Source organism: Dromiciops gliroides, chromosome 1 (genome assembly GCF_019393635.1).
Source record: "Dromiciops gliroides isolate mDroGli1 chromosome 1, mDroGli1.pri, whole genome shotgun sequence".
NCBI lineage: Eukaryota > Metazoa > Chordata > Mammalia > Microbiotheria > Microbiotheriidae > Dromiciops > Dromiciops gliroides.
The window spans coordinates 357,754,399-357,772,148 of NC_057861.1; the positions used below are offsets into that span (position 1 = coordinate 357,754,399).

At 37.4% G+C, this 17,750-nt stretch overlaps 1 protein-coding gene across 1 annotated transcript in view; it reads right to left on the reverse strand.

The window, feature by feature from the left end:
- DNAH5 (dynein axonemal heavy chain 5) overlaps positions 1–17,750 on the reverse strand; it is a gene marked incomplete at its 5' end in the record, with an annotated part of 294,184 nt that overhangs the window by 201,856 nt on the left and 74,578 nt on the right. The window contains 3 exon segments of the mRNA XM_043995374.1: positions 1,513–1,748; positions 2,427–2,628; positions 12,948–13,081. Coding sequence (XP_043851309.1) covers positions 1,513–1,748; positions 2,427–2,628; positions 12,948–13,081 — 572 coding nt within the window.

Consider the following 17,750-nt stretch of genomic DNA (forward strand, 5'->3'; position numbering starts at 1 on the left):
TCCCCACTCCACAGATCACAGAATTTGGATTTAGCCTGGTGAATGCCAACTTGTTTTAGAACTATGGAAAAGCACTAGAAAGTTTTCTCTCTCCATCACCCCTCTACCTGCTCCAGTTTGTTGTATATTCTATTGTTGTTTATTCTATTTCCTTTTATCCCCCCAAAACGTATGATGGTTAATGAAATGTTGTGTATGACCTAATTATACAGTGGTAGATCACAAAGGGGATTAATGGAAGGAAAATACAGGGGCTACTTGAAATCTACACAGAGAGAAATATTATATCAGGAGAGTTAAATTTGTTCTAGTGACAAGATATAGAGCTGATCCAGGAACTCAGGGTATAATATTTCACGGATAACCAGTATTAAAAATTGGTATTTTTTAAAACTCTGCAAATTAGCAGGGGGATCCCTGTGGATTCGGGCAACGCTTATGGTAAAAACAAGTTTATCTCTGATCTTTAGAAGGTTGAATGCTGTGAACTAATGTGGCTTGGGCAGTTTGAATGGTTGTTATAGTTGGGGAATAAAAGTGGTGACTAGAGAAGAAAGTCTCACCCCTGAGCCTCACATTGAGGTGTGTGGGTTGTCTGCGGGAAATTGGCCCTTCCCCATTTCTACTGGGGGAAGTGAATGAAGAGTGAATGACAGTTTTTAAGTTCTGCCTTTTAAAGCACCAACTAGAGTTTATATAATAAAAAGAGTTTATATAATAAAAATCTTTTGCCATTTAGCTCATACTCCAAGGCATGATGTGAGATTCCCTAGTCCACTTTATTGTGGACTATTGATTGTTTCAGGGTTTAAGGGAACTGAGGAAAAGGAAAATCCAGAATTCCCTGTCAGCATACTTCCCCAAAGTGGAATTCAGAAACTGTGAATGCCGCAAACTGGTCATTAAATAATGTAGGTGAGAATTTGGTGGTAAGTCTAGCGTTAGTAAATTATATGATAATTACAATTCTTTTCTTTCTTTAATTTAAAATAATAGATCCTGAAGTCCACTTTTGATAAAATATCTGCATGAAGGATCTCACACACACACACACACACACACACACACACACGCGCACATGCACACACATATACATACATACAAGACCATAGCTATCATTTTGATGTACCTAAAAAAAAAACATAGAAAAGTAATATCTTTTAGTAGAAGGAACTATAAGCTGTCAGGTTTATTGGGATAAAGCCTATTTTAATTAAATAAAGATTTAATCCTATTCTGATTTAAAGAAAATTATTTTTATTACTTGAAATTACATAAATTAATCTATAATAATTAATAGATTATTACTACTAAACATAGTCACCCCTCAAATTTCATTTATACTATTTATGCATCTGGTGTCCCTTTCTTCATAAGTAGAACAAAGAGAAAGTTCTATCCATTTTAGGTCAAATTAGCACAAAACTGTTGAGAACCAAATGGCTGTAGTGGATAGCCATGCTAATAACAAAATACTCTTATTACCAATACTCTCTTATTCTTGTCAGTTACCTCAATAGGGCCGACTTGAAAGTCTATGGGGATTTGCTGTTCTCTTATTTCTTTAAGTGCGGCCATTGCTATCCTGATATCATCCAAGTCTTTAATCTGACGATTTAATTTTTTATTGAGCTCTTCAACCAAAGTAAAAACACTCTCCATCTCACTTTTGTATTTCTTGTTACAATGACGACCTATGTCAACCATCCAGGCTTTGGTCTCTGCAGTCAATGCCATCTTCAGGTCAGCTATAAAATATAAGATTCATAAGACATTTTGGAAAAGTTTGAATGGCAGCTGTCAAATACAACCACAAAAAGTCAATTTAATTTAGTCACACCTGGCATTTACAGAAACTGTTCTCCTTTTCCTCTCTTCCCTCTTTTTCTCCTCTGTGTCCTATATATACCTAAAAATATGTGGAAGGGTAGTAGACTTATACCTCTTAATTCTCTTACTCTCAAATATTCAGACTAAAAAGATTGCCCTCCTTAAAATTATCCATTTATATATTTTATAATACTTGTCATAAGAACCCAAAGCACATTTTCAAATACTAAAAGCTACACATCAAATATCCACTGCCCTTGGAGATAAACCTCCAAGGATTTTTATATCTTTATTTTTTAAAAAAGCTCAGTTTTAATACCAAACACATCAGATGTGTTCCCTTTCTCTAAATAAGCATTCATTTTCAGTGCATAGCTGCAAAGTGTTCATTATATCTCTACACATTCTCAAACAGCTGATTGTATATAAGGGGAATAAATAAATAAAAACTTACTAACTAGACTCTTCTGCTTGAGTTTCATGAAAGGAAAGTCAATATTTAAGACAACCCAAGCTCTCAGAAATAGTCATCTAGAGATAAAGAGATAAAAATATCTGTTGAATTTCTATGAATACCTAAAAGAAGGTTTACCTACCTGTGTATAATGCAATAGCTCCTACACAGAGATATTCAGGCTCAGCATTAATTTCCTGCTCTAAGTCTCGGAAATAGAGGATCTGAGATTCAAATTCAGAAAGTGAAGGCTTTTTGCTTAAAAATTCCATAATAGTGCATTCTTTCTCCTTTTGCCATATGTGATGGTAGCGTTTGAAACAATCTAGGGATGAAATAACTTCCTAGAATATGAAGGAACAAAGAAAAGTAACAAATATTTATTAAGTGCCTACTGTGTGCCAAGTTCTATGCTAAATACTTTAAACATATTACCTTGCTTGATCTTCATAACAGTCCTGAGTGATAGGTTTTATCATCTCCATTTTACATTTGAGGCTAACAGAAGTTAAGTACCTTGCTCATAGTCACACAGTTAGAGTCTGAGGGAAGGTTTAAACTCAGGTCTTCAAAACTTTTGGCCCAGTTCTCTAAGCCATGTGATACCTAATTGCCTCTAAGCAGCAATTATGGCAATAAATTCATATTGCAGCATGATAATAATAACTTAGCATTTATGTAGCACTTACACACATACACACACACACGTGTGTGTGTGTGTGTGTGTGTGTGTGTGCCAGGTACTATGCTCAGTGCTTTACAATTATTATCTCATTTGATCCTCACAACAATCCTGCGAGGTAGGTGCTATTATTAACCCCATTTTACAGATGAGGAAACTGAGGCAAATGTAGGGTAAGTGACTTGCCCAGAGTCACACAGCTAGTAGATGTTTGAGGCTGTATTTGAATTCTGGTCATCCCTCATGTTATAGCATGAAATAGGAACAAGATATAATTGCTATCTTTGCTAATAATGAATGGCTTATTTTTAGATAATTGAAGACATGAACATAATAGCATCCTGATGAAAAACATTTATTGCAACCATTGCTGCCTAGAGACAATTAGGTGGCATAGTAGATAGAGTTCTACCCTTGGATTAGGAAGACCAGAGTTCAAATCCAGCCTCAGATAATCACCAGCTATATGACTTTAGGCAAGTTACTTAACTACTGCCTGCTTCAGTTTCTTCATCTGTAAAATGAGCTGGAGAAGGAAATGGCAAACCACCCTAGTATCTTTGCCAAGAAAACACCAAAAGGGTTGGGTTTGTGGTGGTGGTGGTGGTATAGTATGGTAGAATGAACATTAAGAGGCAGCTAGGTTTTCCAGTGGAGAGAGCACTGGACTTAGAAACAGGAAGTCTCATCTTCCTGAGTTCAAATTTGGCCTCACACACTTACTAGCTCTGTGTGTCTGGGAAAGTCACTTAACACTGTTTGCATCAGTTTCTCATCTATAAAATGAGCTATAGGAGGAAATGGCAAACAACTCCAGTATCTTTCCCAAGAAAACCCTAAAATGGGGTCACAGAAAGTCAGATAGGACTAAAATAGCTGAACAACAAATAACAGAATGAACATTAGACTGGGAATCAAGAGAACTAGTTCTAATTGGCTCTGGCCCTAGCTTGTGGTATAATCATTGAAAATGCCATTTTAATTCTTTGGGCCCAAAGTCCTCCTCTGTAAAATTAAGAAATTCTACTAGATAGAGTTTAATTCAATTAGATACATAGCAATATATAAACAATATAGAACCTGTTCTCAAAGATCTTAAAATTTCATAATTTAACAAATAGTTTTGATATAAGAACATCATAATAGTTCTAACAACAACAAAAAGTCCAGGCAAAGTACTAAAAGAAATATGAAGGAGGAAATATCACTTTTTAGTTAGGGGGGATGGGGAGGGCTCAAAGGGGATTGACAGCCAAGTTAAGTTTTAAAAGATCATAGGGCTTCAACCTGAGGAGAGTTTGTTTTAGGAATGGGGTTATGATAGTATTAAGGAGACAATGGTTCTGGGACCTAAGTAGCCCTGGTTTCTCTAATATGGCATCTTTTCCCCCACCCCAAAATGGAGTAGATTTCAGGTCAGTCAACGAACAATAGGAATTAGATTTCCCTAAAAAGAAGACAAAAACTTCTGGTTGCTCTGGCTTCCCTGATGCAGTTTCTTAGTTATCTAGGGCATTAAATAGTCCTACCCAAATAGAGCCTGAAAGTCTCAACCCTGGTGAGTGTTTGAGAGCACTCAAGACATCATGTTCTACCCTGGAGTCATGTTAACATTAGACTGTAAGCTCCTTGAGGGCAGGGACTGCCTTTTGTCATTTTGGGTTTGTTTTTGTTTTTTATCTCTAGCACTTGGCACAGTGCTTATCACATAAAAGGCACGTAATACATTTTGACTGATTGATTGATACTGACCAAATGTGTTTCTAGGAGGCAACTGAGGTCCAATAAAAGTGCCACTATATCCTTATTGCATATCCTTACAGTGTTAGGGCAAAATAAATCTCTTTTTTGTTGATTGTTCAATGATTTGAGTGCTTCATTCCAACCCACATCGAACCAGAATGAAGAGACAGTTGGCATTAGGCTTGCATCTTCTAGGTGGGAAGAGGATGACGGGGTGAGGGAGGGGGAATGAGTCATGGAGAAGAGATAGTCATGTATAAGGTCTGTTCCAGCTCCAATACACTACGATTCTCCTGACATTCAAAATTTAGCAAATATAGTCTTGGGTTGGTACTAAGATAATGATACACTTAATAGATTAGCATGAAAATGTGTTGATAAAATCATTTTCATAAAGTTCAAGTCTTCTTCATTTGCTTGCATAATTTCAGAAAAAATATATTCATAATGAAAAATGCTTTTAGATTGTGACGATTGGAATGATGCCACCTGCTGGAGACTTACTGTAGAAAAGCTCCGCCATGAAAGGAAGGTCTTTGAGGGCAAGACCATACATGTTTTCTTTGGCGTCAGGAAGTGACGTTGTCTGGTGGGAGGAGGAAGGGGGAGCTGGGCGCTCTGTGTCTCTCTCTTTCCTTTGGACTCTGGTGGAGAGCAGAGCTAGAAATGTGCTCTCCCTTTAATAGATAGATGAATGTAGGCCTTTCTCTCTCTCTTTACCAAATTCTTATTCTCCTTAATAAATGCTTAAAAGCCTAACTTTTGCTAAAGCTTATAATTTATTGGCGACCTCTCATTAGATGTTTTAGACAGACTAGCTAGAATTTTAGCCCTTAACAAGATGTAATTTTTAAAATTTGAGAAAGTAGCAAAGATTTATCTCCCACATATCAAACAGAAACATAATAACTTTATGATAAAATAATAGCAATAAATCTCAAAATGAACCAAATACAATAAACTTAATTTAGCTTGTGGAAGTATTATTGTGCATGGAGTTTCCACTGCAAGCTTTCCGAATGCAGCAGAAATGTTCTTCAGCATTCACTAGGTGATGATGATGATGATGATGATGGTAAAAGTTGATATCAATATATAGCTTTAAACTTGATAAAGAATTCAACTTACAACAACCCTGTGAACTAAGATGTACTGCTATTTTCCCCATTTCACATATGTGGAAATTATTTTTCACCCAGATCAAATCTCTTGTTACAAAGCTAGTGTTTAGTGCCAAATTCAACCCAGGTTTTCTAAATTCTAGTCCAATACTATTTAGTCCAAACTGACTCATTGACATTTTCTACCCTTTAAAAAGGGTGATTTGCCAGATGAGGCACCCCACCCCATGTGGGGTGATGTAATTGAATGTGGAGGTCAGAAAAAATTGGTACTAAACATTTGATTCGCATATGTACTTTATATACCTATATACCCAGGGTCATGTAAAAATTTCTCAGATGAAATGGGGTCATGAGAGGAAAAAGTTTAAGAACTCCTGGTATATGGGATGCAGTACTTAAGTTGTCTTACACAGATATTATCCACTGGCAATGAAACTTGATCTGCTACCTGGGCCATAGTAAGCACAAAATTCATTCTTTTTACATTCATTAGTTCATTCATTTTTCATTCTTAAACCATAGAGTCAGTAATTTGAAAGTTAAAGGGTAAGAAATGATCACTTAAATTATGTGTCATTGGGGTAGCTGGGTGGTACAGTAGATAAAGCAAAGGATCTGGATTCAGGAGGACCTGAGTTCAGATCAGGGCTCAGACATTTGACACTTTCTAGCTGTGTGACCCTGGGCAAGTCACTTAACCCTCATTACCCCACAAAAAAAGAAATAATGTGTCATTGCCAGCCAGCTATTTAGGAGGCATTCCAGGCACCTATCTCAGATATATTAGATTTGAAATCCAGGGCAGGCCACTTATAATTGCTCTAAGCCTCAGTTTCCTCATCTGAAAAATGGTGATAATAATATTTATAACACCTACTTCATGGAATTGTTAGAAAAGTGCTTTTCAGTGGATAAAATTGCATGTAAAGTCAGTTCTAATCATTGCTGTTACTTTATGATACATATATAATACTCAAGAAAAAGTAAAGTAAGAGCAGAGATGGCTTAGCTTTCAAAAAAAGGAAGAAGATAAGCAAGCTAATGTACTATTGATGGAACTGTGAAGTAGTTCAACAATTCTGGTAAATGATTTGGAACTACATAAGAAAACTGACTTAAAAAACTGTATCCTTTGACTCAATAACACTACTGGGCATTTAAGTATAAGGAAGAAGATCTGATTTTACCTCCTCCAATCTGTCCTGTGCACCTTTGACAGACATGTCTTTCATAAACATTGTTTGATCATGTAATGTGGTTATCTTTTCTCTCCAACTAAATGCTAAGTTTCTTAACAATGAAGATTCTTTCCAATGCTTTCATAGACTTTACCATATTTCTCTAGCTACTTAACTTGAATTGAAAGATATATAGAAAAGGATTTAGCACAATCCTTCTTATGGTAACAAAATGTAAATTAATTGGGTATCATTTATTGTACAATGACCAAAAACCTGTGGCATACAGCTGTAATGGAATGTGACTTTGCAATAAGAAATGATGAATGGATAATTCAGAGAAATATGGAAAAAACGTATGACATGAGAGTTGAACAAGCAAAACAAAGAAAATAACATACCCAGTGATGACAAAAATGGAAAAAGAAAAAGAAAAAGAAAAGGAAGCTAGACTATGAGTAGAACTGTAATGGCAAATCTCATTCTTAGAAAGATTTAGTATACAATAGCTTCTTCTTCAAGCAAGTGAGAAGATACTATGGGCAAAGACTTTTGCATACACCAACAGAAGTGGTCATAGTGAGTTTATTGGGTTTTATTAATTATTTTTCATTGTTTTAAGGAATGATTCAATATGGTAAAGGTTGGAAGAGTCCCCAGGGAAGCAGATCCCAAAAAATCTTGATACCCTTTTCTTTCCTCTCTTTCATCCCCAACCCCATGCCTCCTTCCAACAAGTCAGGAAGGATGGTACTCAGTATCTTAATATCTGATTAGAAATCACTTGCCAGAAAAGACATTAAATGCACAGAACTCCTAATACAATTACCCCCAAAACAGCAATAAAAGAAAAAACCGACAAAAATATGGGTTGAGATTATTTTCCAGCCATAGACAGATTAAAGGGGGCTGCACTGGGCTGTGGGTAAAGTAAAACCCTGACAGATACCCCAGGCATGGGTGCACCAGAGAAACTTAACCCCCAAGCCTCCAAATCACCTGTAGCACTAGTGTTGTCTGGAACTGAGCTTGCAATCAGATGAGAGGGATGAACAGCTGGCTGGGAGGGAAAGTGCAGGGGTGTCAGAGGGAGCTAGGGAGGAATTCGGTTGTCCCACCCCAGCAAGGAAACAAGAAGAAATGCTGAGCAGCGGAATGCCCAGGTTGGGGAGGGGCACAGGCTCATCAAAGTTAAGAACCACACCACAGAAAGCTTTGCTGGAGGGTTATTTATTAAGTTGGTTTGAGGTAATGTTCGAACCAGAGAATAGGCCAGGTAAGAGAAAAACCTGCCCTCCCTTAAACCAAAACACCAGGGACCCTCTGAAGCTGGGGACAATAATGTAGCCTAGAATCAGGGCCCCCTAGTGGGGAGTTAAAAGTCAAGTAAAAGACAGCAAGATGAGCAAGGAAAGAAAGTTTAGAACTATAGAAAGCTTCTTCAGTGACAAAAAAGATCAAGGTGCATCCTCAGAAGAGGATGCTACATCCAAAGCTTCCAAGAAAAATATGAACTGGTCTCAGGCCATGGAAGCTCTCAAAAGGGACTTTGAAGAGAAAGTAGGAGAGATAGAAGGAAAATGTAGAGAGAGGGAGGAAAGAATGGAAAGAGAAATAAGAGCGATACAGGAGAGTCATGAGAAAAAAGTCAAAAGCTTGAAAAGTCAAGTGGAAAAGGAGATAAAAAGGCTGTCTGAAGAAAATAATTGCCTAAGAATTAGGATTGAACAAACGGAAGCTAATGGTTTTGTGAGAAATCAAGACACAGTAAAGCAAATCTAACTGAATGTACAAATAGAGGGCAATGTGAAGTATCTCCTTGGAAAAACAGCTGACCTGGAAAATAAATCCAGGAGAGATAATTTGAAAATCATTGGACTCCCTGAAAACCAGGACCAAAATAAGAGCCCAGACATCATCTTCCAAGAAATTGTAAGGGAAAATTGCCCTGATATTCTAGAAGCAGAAGATAAAATAGAAATTGAAAGAATCCACTGATCACCTCCTAAAAGAGATCCCAAAAGGCTAACCTTAAGGAATATTATACCCAAATTCCAGTGCTCCCAGTTCAAGGAGAAAATATTGCAAGCAGCTAGAAAAAAGGAATTCAAATACTGTGGAGCTTCAATAAGGATAAAACAAGATCTAGCAGCATCTACATTAAAGGACCAGAGGGCATGGAATATGATTTTCAGGAAGGCATAGGAACGGGGACTACAGCCAAGAATCATGTATCCCAAAAAACTGATTATAATATTTCAGAGAAAAATGGGATTTCAATGAAAAAGAGGACTTTCAGGCATTTGTGATGAAAAGACCTGAACTGAATGGAAAATTTGACTTTCAAATACAAAACCCTGGAGAAACATCAAAAGGTAAACAGTAAAAAGAAACCAGTAGGGAAATTAAAAGGTTAAACTATTTACATTTTTACATGAGAAGATAATACTTCCAACTCATAAGAACTTTCTCAGTAAGGAATACACAGAGGACACAGGTCTAAACTGAATATACAGGGATGATATCTGTAAAGAATTGATTTTTTGTTTCTCATTCTTTGTGGGGCAAACAGGGTGGGGTGTCTTATGTCTGGGGCTGGATTTAGGGTTGATTAGGGGCAGCTAGGTGACACAGTGCATAAAGCACCAGCCCTGGATTCAGGAGTACTTGAGTTCAAATCCAGACTCAGACACTTAACACTTACTAGCTGTGTGACCCTGGGCAAGTCACTTAACCCCAATTGCCTCACTAAAAAATAAAAAGTAGGGTTGATTAGTAGGAGGAACAGACTGGTGGAGCGGGAAGGAGAGAGGTGGACTGAGGAAAGGTAGTTCACATGAAGGAAACAAGAAAAAAGCTTATGGAGGGGAGGGGGAAAGGGGGAAGGAATAGGACAGTGAGTGAACATTGTTATCATCAGAATTGGCTCAAAGAGGGAATAACATACATACTCAAATGGGTATGGTAACATATTTTTGCCCTCTGGAAAAGTGGGTGGGGAAGGAGATGGTGGGGGGAGTGGGCGAAGAGGGGAAGGAGGGAAGGGAAGTTTGGGAGAGAGAGCTGTAAAAAGCAAAACACTTTTAGGGAAGGTTAAGATGTTCTGCACAACAGCACATGTATGACTTATATTGGAGAGTTGAAGAAGGAGGAAGAAAAATTTAATAAAAGAATTAGCTCAAAGACCTTAACCTCATCATAGTGAGCTCAAGGAGGGAATAACATACACACCCAATTGGGAGGAGTAATCTAGAGGAAAGTAGGAGAGGAAGAGGATAAGGAGGGAAGGGTGAATGAAGGGAGGGTAGAGTGAGGGAGGGGCAGTCAGTAGAAAAACATTTTTGAGGAGGAATAGAGCAAAATAAGATAGAAAATAGAGTAAATATTGGAAGGGAATAGGATGGAGGGAAATAGTTATGATGATTGACTACAATGGCAAAATGTATGGTACCTATTCTTCTAGGCTACTGTGAAGAAAATTCTTTATCAAGTTTAAGGTACTATATAAAAGTTATGATGAACAGGATGCTATCAGAAAAACCTGGAAAGCCCCACATGAACTGAGGCAGAGTGAAATGTAATGTATACAAAATAACAGCAATAGTGTAAGATGATCTGCTGGGAAGCATGTTGTTATTTTCAGCAAGGCAATGATCCAATATAACTCTGAAGGACTTATTAAAATTGCAATACACCTACAGAGAAAGAACTGCTGGTATCTGAAAATAAACTGAAACACATTTTTTTTGACAACTCCTCAATCTGAAGTCTTTTTGTGTCAGTTTTCTCTTAAAACCTAGCTAATGTGGAGGTGTTTTCTATGACTACTCATGTATAACTTACATTGAATTGCTTGAGTTCTTGGGGTGGGGGGTGGGAAGGGAGGGAGGAAGAGAAGTTGGAACACAAAGTTTTAAAAAATTGATGTCAAAATTTGCTTTTACATATAATTTGGAAAATAAATTTCTAAGCAAACAAAAATTTAAAAAATAAAAATAAAGAAATAAATAAAAGAAATCACTTGTCATCCTTCCCACAAGGTGGGATTCAGAATAAGAGTATAAGAAAGGAAAGCTATTCCTACTTCTACAATTAGTAGTATCTAGCTTTAGCTGCTATTATCATAATTTTTTGTGTGTGGGGCAGTGGGGGTTGAGTGACTTCTCCAGGGTCACACAGCTAGTAAGTATCAAATGTCTGAGGCCGAATTTGAACTCAGGTTCTCCTGAATTCAGGGCCAGTGCTTTATCCAATGCATCACCTAGCTGCCCCCAGCTGCTATTATTTATAGTATACTTTTGTTGTCTACCCTTTCACTCTCCCTCCATTGTTGTGTTATCTTTCTCCTTCCCTTAAATAAAAGGAAATTAAGAGTCTCTAACATGTGTTTCCTATTTGATGTTAGCTGTGGTAATAGAAAATTGGGGAAGGACAGTCTGGGAAAAGTGGGGACACAATCAGTCTTCCACACAAAGAGAAGAGATATAACAGAATACGAATGATCCCCTTGTGGGATAAAAATCTCAAATCTTGTGGGGCTACTATTCTAGAGTATTCCTCGGCCAGTTCAAGGTAATAACCCCAAGTAGTAAAAAAAGAAAGATTTTTAACATGAAGTCAACAATCTCCTGGACTAAAGCAAATCATAGTATCAAACATATGGATTTTGAAGAGATATAGGGAAGCGTCAACTCCAACTTCCTCATTTTACATTTAAAAAATTAATAGACCTTTGTTATCAAATTTTAGTGTGTCCTGGATTAAGAAGAAGAGAGAGGTGCCTTTTTGAAATCTTAGATTCCTCCCCTCTATCTACCACTCATAACAGCACCTATTTATCAGTGAGTAAAGACAGCTATAGAGTGAGGGGATCTCCTTCACTCCTCTCTCTTAGCACCGAAGATTCAATGACATTTTATACTATAAGTAAAGGCTACCTTCCATGGACTTATTGTTAGTTTCTCTCAAGTAGATCAGTGAATGCAAAACTTACATACAGGAGACTGGGGTGGCAAGTTCTTATTCTTATTGCAATGTTAGGTATAAGTTAAATCCTATTTCAAACATAGTAAGAGATTACTATTGGAAGGATAATAATTTTGTAAAGTGAAAAATCCTTTGTGAGGATGTAATGATCTGAATATGGTTTTGCAAACTGGGATTTTGGTCTATATAGCAGAATTATTTAAAGTAGTACATACTTTGTGCTATTTTTTCATATCTGCATTCTTAAGGATCAGTTCAGCATTCAGTATATTAATAATATCACAACCTCTTTGTATTAGGTATTGAAATTATTCAATCAAGAAGCATTTATTAAGCACCTACCATATGCCAGGCACTGTGTTGTGTCCTTCAAAGGAAGGACAAAATAGCTCATGGTCCTTTCTCTCCCCTCCTCTGCTTCTTGAAATTTCTAATTAGTTTCATTTAAGAGTTAGCTCAAATTCCTACATTTGCGAGAGGCCTTTTTTAATTAATTCAGTCGCTATTGCCCCCACCTCAAAATTACTTTGTATTTGTTTCGAATGCATTTTTGTTTACTTTTCTTTTTTTGTGGGGCAATGAGAGTTAAGTGACTTGCCCAGGGTCACATAGCTAGTAAGTGTCAAGTGTCTGAGGCTGGATTTGAATTCAGGTCTTCCTGAATCCAGGGCTGGTGCTTTATCCACTGTGCCACCTAGCTACCCCTATTTACTTTCTTGTAAACATGATATACCAAGCTATCTCTACTCTCCTCCTTCAGTCCCTCCCCAAATTCTTTAATTCCTTGGACTGTCTCATTTTTATATTTCTATATTTATCCAGGACCTAGAATGGCTCCTAGTACATAGGAAGTGCTTAACACATTTTGGTTGATTGAAGGGTTAAATCTTTAGTCAGCAAAGAGCCCTGTGACTGAATGAAGTCTCAGAAGTTATATACTGTTGACCTACCTTTTTGGTTGAATTGATGATTGTGCTAAGCACAGAGACCAATTTAACAATCTCTTTGTTGTCAGAGACACTCTTGTAATAGTTCTTATTTTGCACAGGAATTGGTAAGTTGACAGATGCCATTTCAATGGTATCTAAAAGGGAAAAGTTCAGAGTTACAATCAGAAAAAGCTCTATTTAAAACAGTTTATAAGCACCTCTTTGGTCTATCACTAAAATAATGCTCTTTATAGTCATAATGCTTCATAAATAATCTTCCTTCTAATATATGACAATGGTGAAAATCGGTAAATATAGTAAAATCCTGTCTTTCACAATTTTTGTATTGGTTGAAATATTTAAAAAGCATAAGTCAAAGGAAATTAACAAAGTAATTAAAAGATACTTTCAACAATTCAACAAAATCAAAAATGTTTCTAAATTTCCTATTTTATACAAAATACATTGCTAGGCACTGAGGATTCAAAAAGGAAAAATAATATCCTTTCTAGCCTCAAGAAGCTTAGATTCCAATAAAAAAGATACAAGACATAAATAGATTTGAACAAGGCAGATTACAATGGGTAAAATGCTATGAGAGACTTGAGGAGGAACAGATAGATCACTTTCACTTAGGGAGTCAGAGAAGATTTCATGGAAGATCAACAGAGATTGGGGGTGAGGAACAGCTGGAGGAGGGGGGATGTAGACTGAGGAAGCAGAAGTAATATCTCTTCTAAAGACTAGAGTGAGCATGAGCATAGGAGAAAACAAAAAACAGCCATACAGAGAAAAGGCCACTTTGGCTGCAAATTAGAGGTCTCGGGGATTTAAACTTTATTCAGGAAGCAATGGGATTTTTACTGTGGCAAGCATTTGTGCCCAGCCATGTAGAGCAGGAGCAACTCCTGTTCCTGAGTTCAAATCTAGCCTCAGATACTTACTAGCTGTTTGATTCTGGGTGAGTCACTTAAACTTGTTTGCCTCAGTTTCCTCATCTATAAAATACCTGAAGAAAATGACAAAGCACTCCAGTATCTTTGCCAAGAAAATCCCATGGGGTCATGAAGAGTCAGACATGACTGAAACAACTGAACAACACCATGTGTAGAGCAGAGGTGTCAAACACGAGTCCCTCCCCAAATACCTCAGGAATCAGCTTTAAATGTCGTATGGAAATATGTAATAAAATAAATATACAATAAAATATAGATGATGTTAATATGTGGTTTTTCAAGTAAATATGTGCCCACAGGAATCCTTATGTACACTTGTTTGTATTTGAATTTGACAACACCAGTGTAAAACACCAAAATGTATTCTATGCTTAGCAAAAAGAGATGAGGGCCTGAACTACAGGAGCTGAAATTGGAGTGAATAGAAACTGCATTGAGGAAATGAGATTAAAAACAAAGGAGTTCCTGCTTCCAAGGCCCTTATACTGTCCTGAGGAATACAACATCATGGAGCTTGCAATCAGGGGAGGCTTCACAATGGAGCTGGCACCTGAGCTGAAATGTAGCACCTGTAGCACTCCTCTCTCACAAAAAGGACCCTCAAATCAGATACTCCAAATTCAAAGTTCTCCGGAGGCACACATTTCTAAATCTTACTTCTACTACTATCATTCTCTAAACTCCCTTCCTTTCAGTTTTATTCCATCAGCCTATCTCATCTTGTCCAAATGTTTGCTCCTATAATCTGTATTCAACCTCCAGGTCATTCTCCCTCCTTTCTCAAGGAATTTAGTACTGGAGCTAGGATTTTCCTTTTCACCTCAACTCTCATTTTGTCAATCTTTTCAACTGCCATGAAATGCAATTTCACTCTATCAGTGCATGTTTGTGTGTTATCAGGGAGGATAGGATTATCTCTTAACTGCCCTATTATCCCAAACCCACCTCCATATTCTTAAACTCTAGAATTCTCTTGTCATCAGAAAATTTTTATCCTATCCCTCTCTCTCTGGCTCATTCCTAAACCTATACATTTCTTTCTACAACCTCCAGCTTTCTCTATTTTTCCTTGTTCTCTCAACCCATCCCCTTGGGACCTGACACTCACCTCACTTCATTTACTTGCATTTATAATTACCAAGTTCAATTATGTCTTGCCCTCCCCACCTTGAATTCCTTTTATTCCTTGTTCTACCACCATTCACATTTTTCTGATCCTCAATTCTGGATGACCTCAACCATCTTTCTTTTCTCTTCTTACTCTTGAGCTGTTGAATGCCACTGGAGGATATCATGCAATTAGGCTGCCTATTTCTGATACAAATTCAAGTTAATTTGCCTCTGAGCCCTCATAGCTGCACTATAATTATTCTATTTCTCCTGGTTGGTTTTCTACTGATTGGCCCATAGAGGCTGTTCAAAAACTTTTCTTCTTTTCTCAGTCCTCCAATGTGATCCCCCTTCCCAAATGACCTCAAGTACATTTTCACTGAAAAAAATCAAGGCCAGCCACCATGAACCGTCTCATTTCCCCTATGCTACAATCAACACCCCCTATATAAAATCAAAAGTCCTCTCCTCCTTAGTTCATGTAACTGAGGAAGAGATGATCTTGGCCAACTATAACCCCTCTGCTTAGGCCCTTGATCCTGTTTGTTTCACATGTCCTCCATAATAATGTTCTATTCATTCTTTACCTGCCATCTTCAATTTTTCCCTATGAACATGTCCAAAACTATCTCATACTTAAAATATTAAAAGAAAAACTTGTCTTGACCTTGTAATCTTTTCATGTAATCATTCTCTTCACTGGCAAGCTCCTAACCTCCCACTCATTTCTTAGCTTTTTGTAAATTGTGTTTTGACCCCCCCTCCACTCTTCTGAAACTAATCTCTTAAATGATAAATCTAATGACTTCATCTCAGTCCTCATCCTCCTTGCTATCCCTACAGATTTTGATACTTTCTGTGTTTAGTCATTTTTTTTCAGTCACGTCTGACTCTTTGTGACCCTATTTGGGGTTTTCTTGGCAGAGGGACTGGAGTGATTTGCCATTTCCTTCTCCAGTTCATTTTGCTGATGAGGAAACTGAGGCAACGAGAGTTAAGTGACTTGCCCAGGGTCATACAGTTAGTAAGTGTCTGCAGCCATATTTGAACTAAGGAAAATGAGCCTTCCTGACTCCTGACCCAGCACTCTATCCCCTGAGCCACTTAGCTGCCCCACCACCTCCTGTATGTTCTCTCTTCCTTTGGCTTTCAAGACAATGATCTTTCAAGGCTCCCTTCTTATTTTGCCAGTTTTTCTACTGTTTTTCTCAGTTCTTAGAGCTATATTATCTATTTCCTTTCCATTAAGCATGGTTAACCTATAAGGTTCTGTATTGGGCCTTTTCTTCTTTATATATTCTCTCATTGATTTTATCAGATCCCATCGGTTCAATTATTGCCCCTCTACTATGACATATATAATTATATTTATACATGTGTATATGTATATAGGTATGTGTGTGCATATATGCATATGTATATAGGTGTGTATATAGGTGTTCACACACACACATGCACACATGCCAGCACAAATATATTGTCAATAATTGTCAACTGCCTAATGGACATAGGACTATTCCAATGGCAACTAAAAGTCAACACGTTAAAAACAGTACTACTCGTTCTCCCTCCCCAAATAAATCCCTCCAAATTTCCTATTGATGTTGAGGATAACAGTCACCCAGATTTAAATCGCTGACTTGTCCCTCATGATGTCTCTCCCAATCTGTTGCTTCCTGTGGGCTCACATGATCACTACACAATCATTAACCTCTTTCAAACTCCTATAACATCTCACCTGGGTTGTTGCAATAGCCTTCTGGTTGACTTCCCTGTTTCCAATGGCCTCTCCAATCCATCCTCTCTACTGCTGCCAAATTGACATATACAGAGCAGAGCTCTAACCATGAAATTTCTCTGCTAAAAAAATGTTAGTGGCCCCCAGTTGCTTCAAGGGTAAAATACAAATTTCGCTGTCCTCCACAGGATGTTATACACAATCTATATCTAATCTGCCTTTGCAACATTATCTTGTATTTCTCCACTCCTGTTTTCCACATTATAGCCAGTCTGGACTACTAGCTATCCCACAAACTTCACATTCCATATCCCCCATTAGCATACAAAAAATGTTTTCCCTGTGGCTTAAATACACTTTTCTTTCTGCCCACTTTTGATACTAATTGAGAGAAAATGAGGTTCTTAACTCTGCTTTGGACTGAATGTAGATCTCTAGAGTACCTTATACCTGGAGCACCCTATTCTGAAGGTCCTGTATGTGAGAGGGGAGGGTTACTACAGGCACTACATCCTTTTGAAGATCCAGTCCCTTTGTGAAACCTTCCCCAATTACAAACTTCCATTTGGCAATGATACCTCCCTCCTCAATTACTTTTAATTTAACTATCCTTGCATATGTTGTAGCTATAAGTTGGAATGCAACCTAGCACAATTCTTGGCATGTGCTTAATAAATGTTTGTTGAGTTGAATTGAAATGTATTCAACTGAAGGACTCTAAAGTTAAAAGCCTCAGTGTTAGGATTAATATTAATAAAGAGAATTTAGTCCAAAAATCAGCTTTAAGGCGAACATTTTAGATTAGTTGTGTTTTAAGTTTCAGAGGACCAAATGAAATTCAAAATAGAGCCTAGATCTCTGGCACAAGTTGAGTGTAGAGATAGTCTGCATAGCTACAGTAATAAACCTGAATTCTATTTCCAGAGCTGCCACTAATTAGCTAGCTTTGTGACCTTGGGCAAGTCAACCTGTCTGGATTATAGATTACTAATTACCAGACAATAAAACTGGAAAATGTAG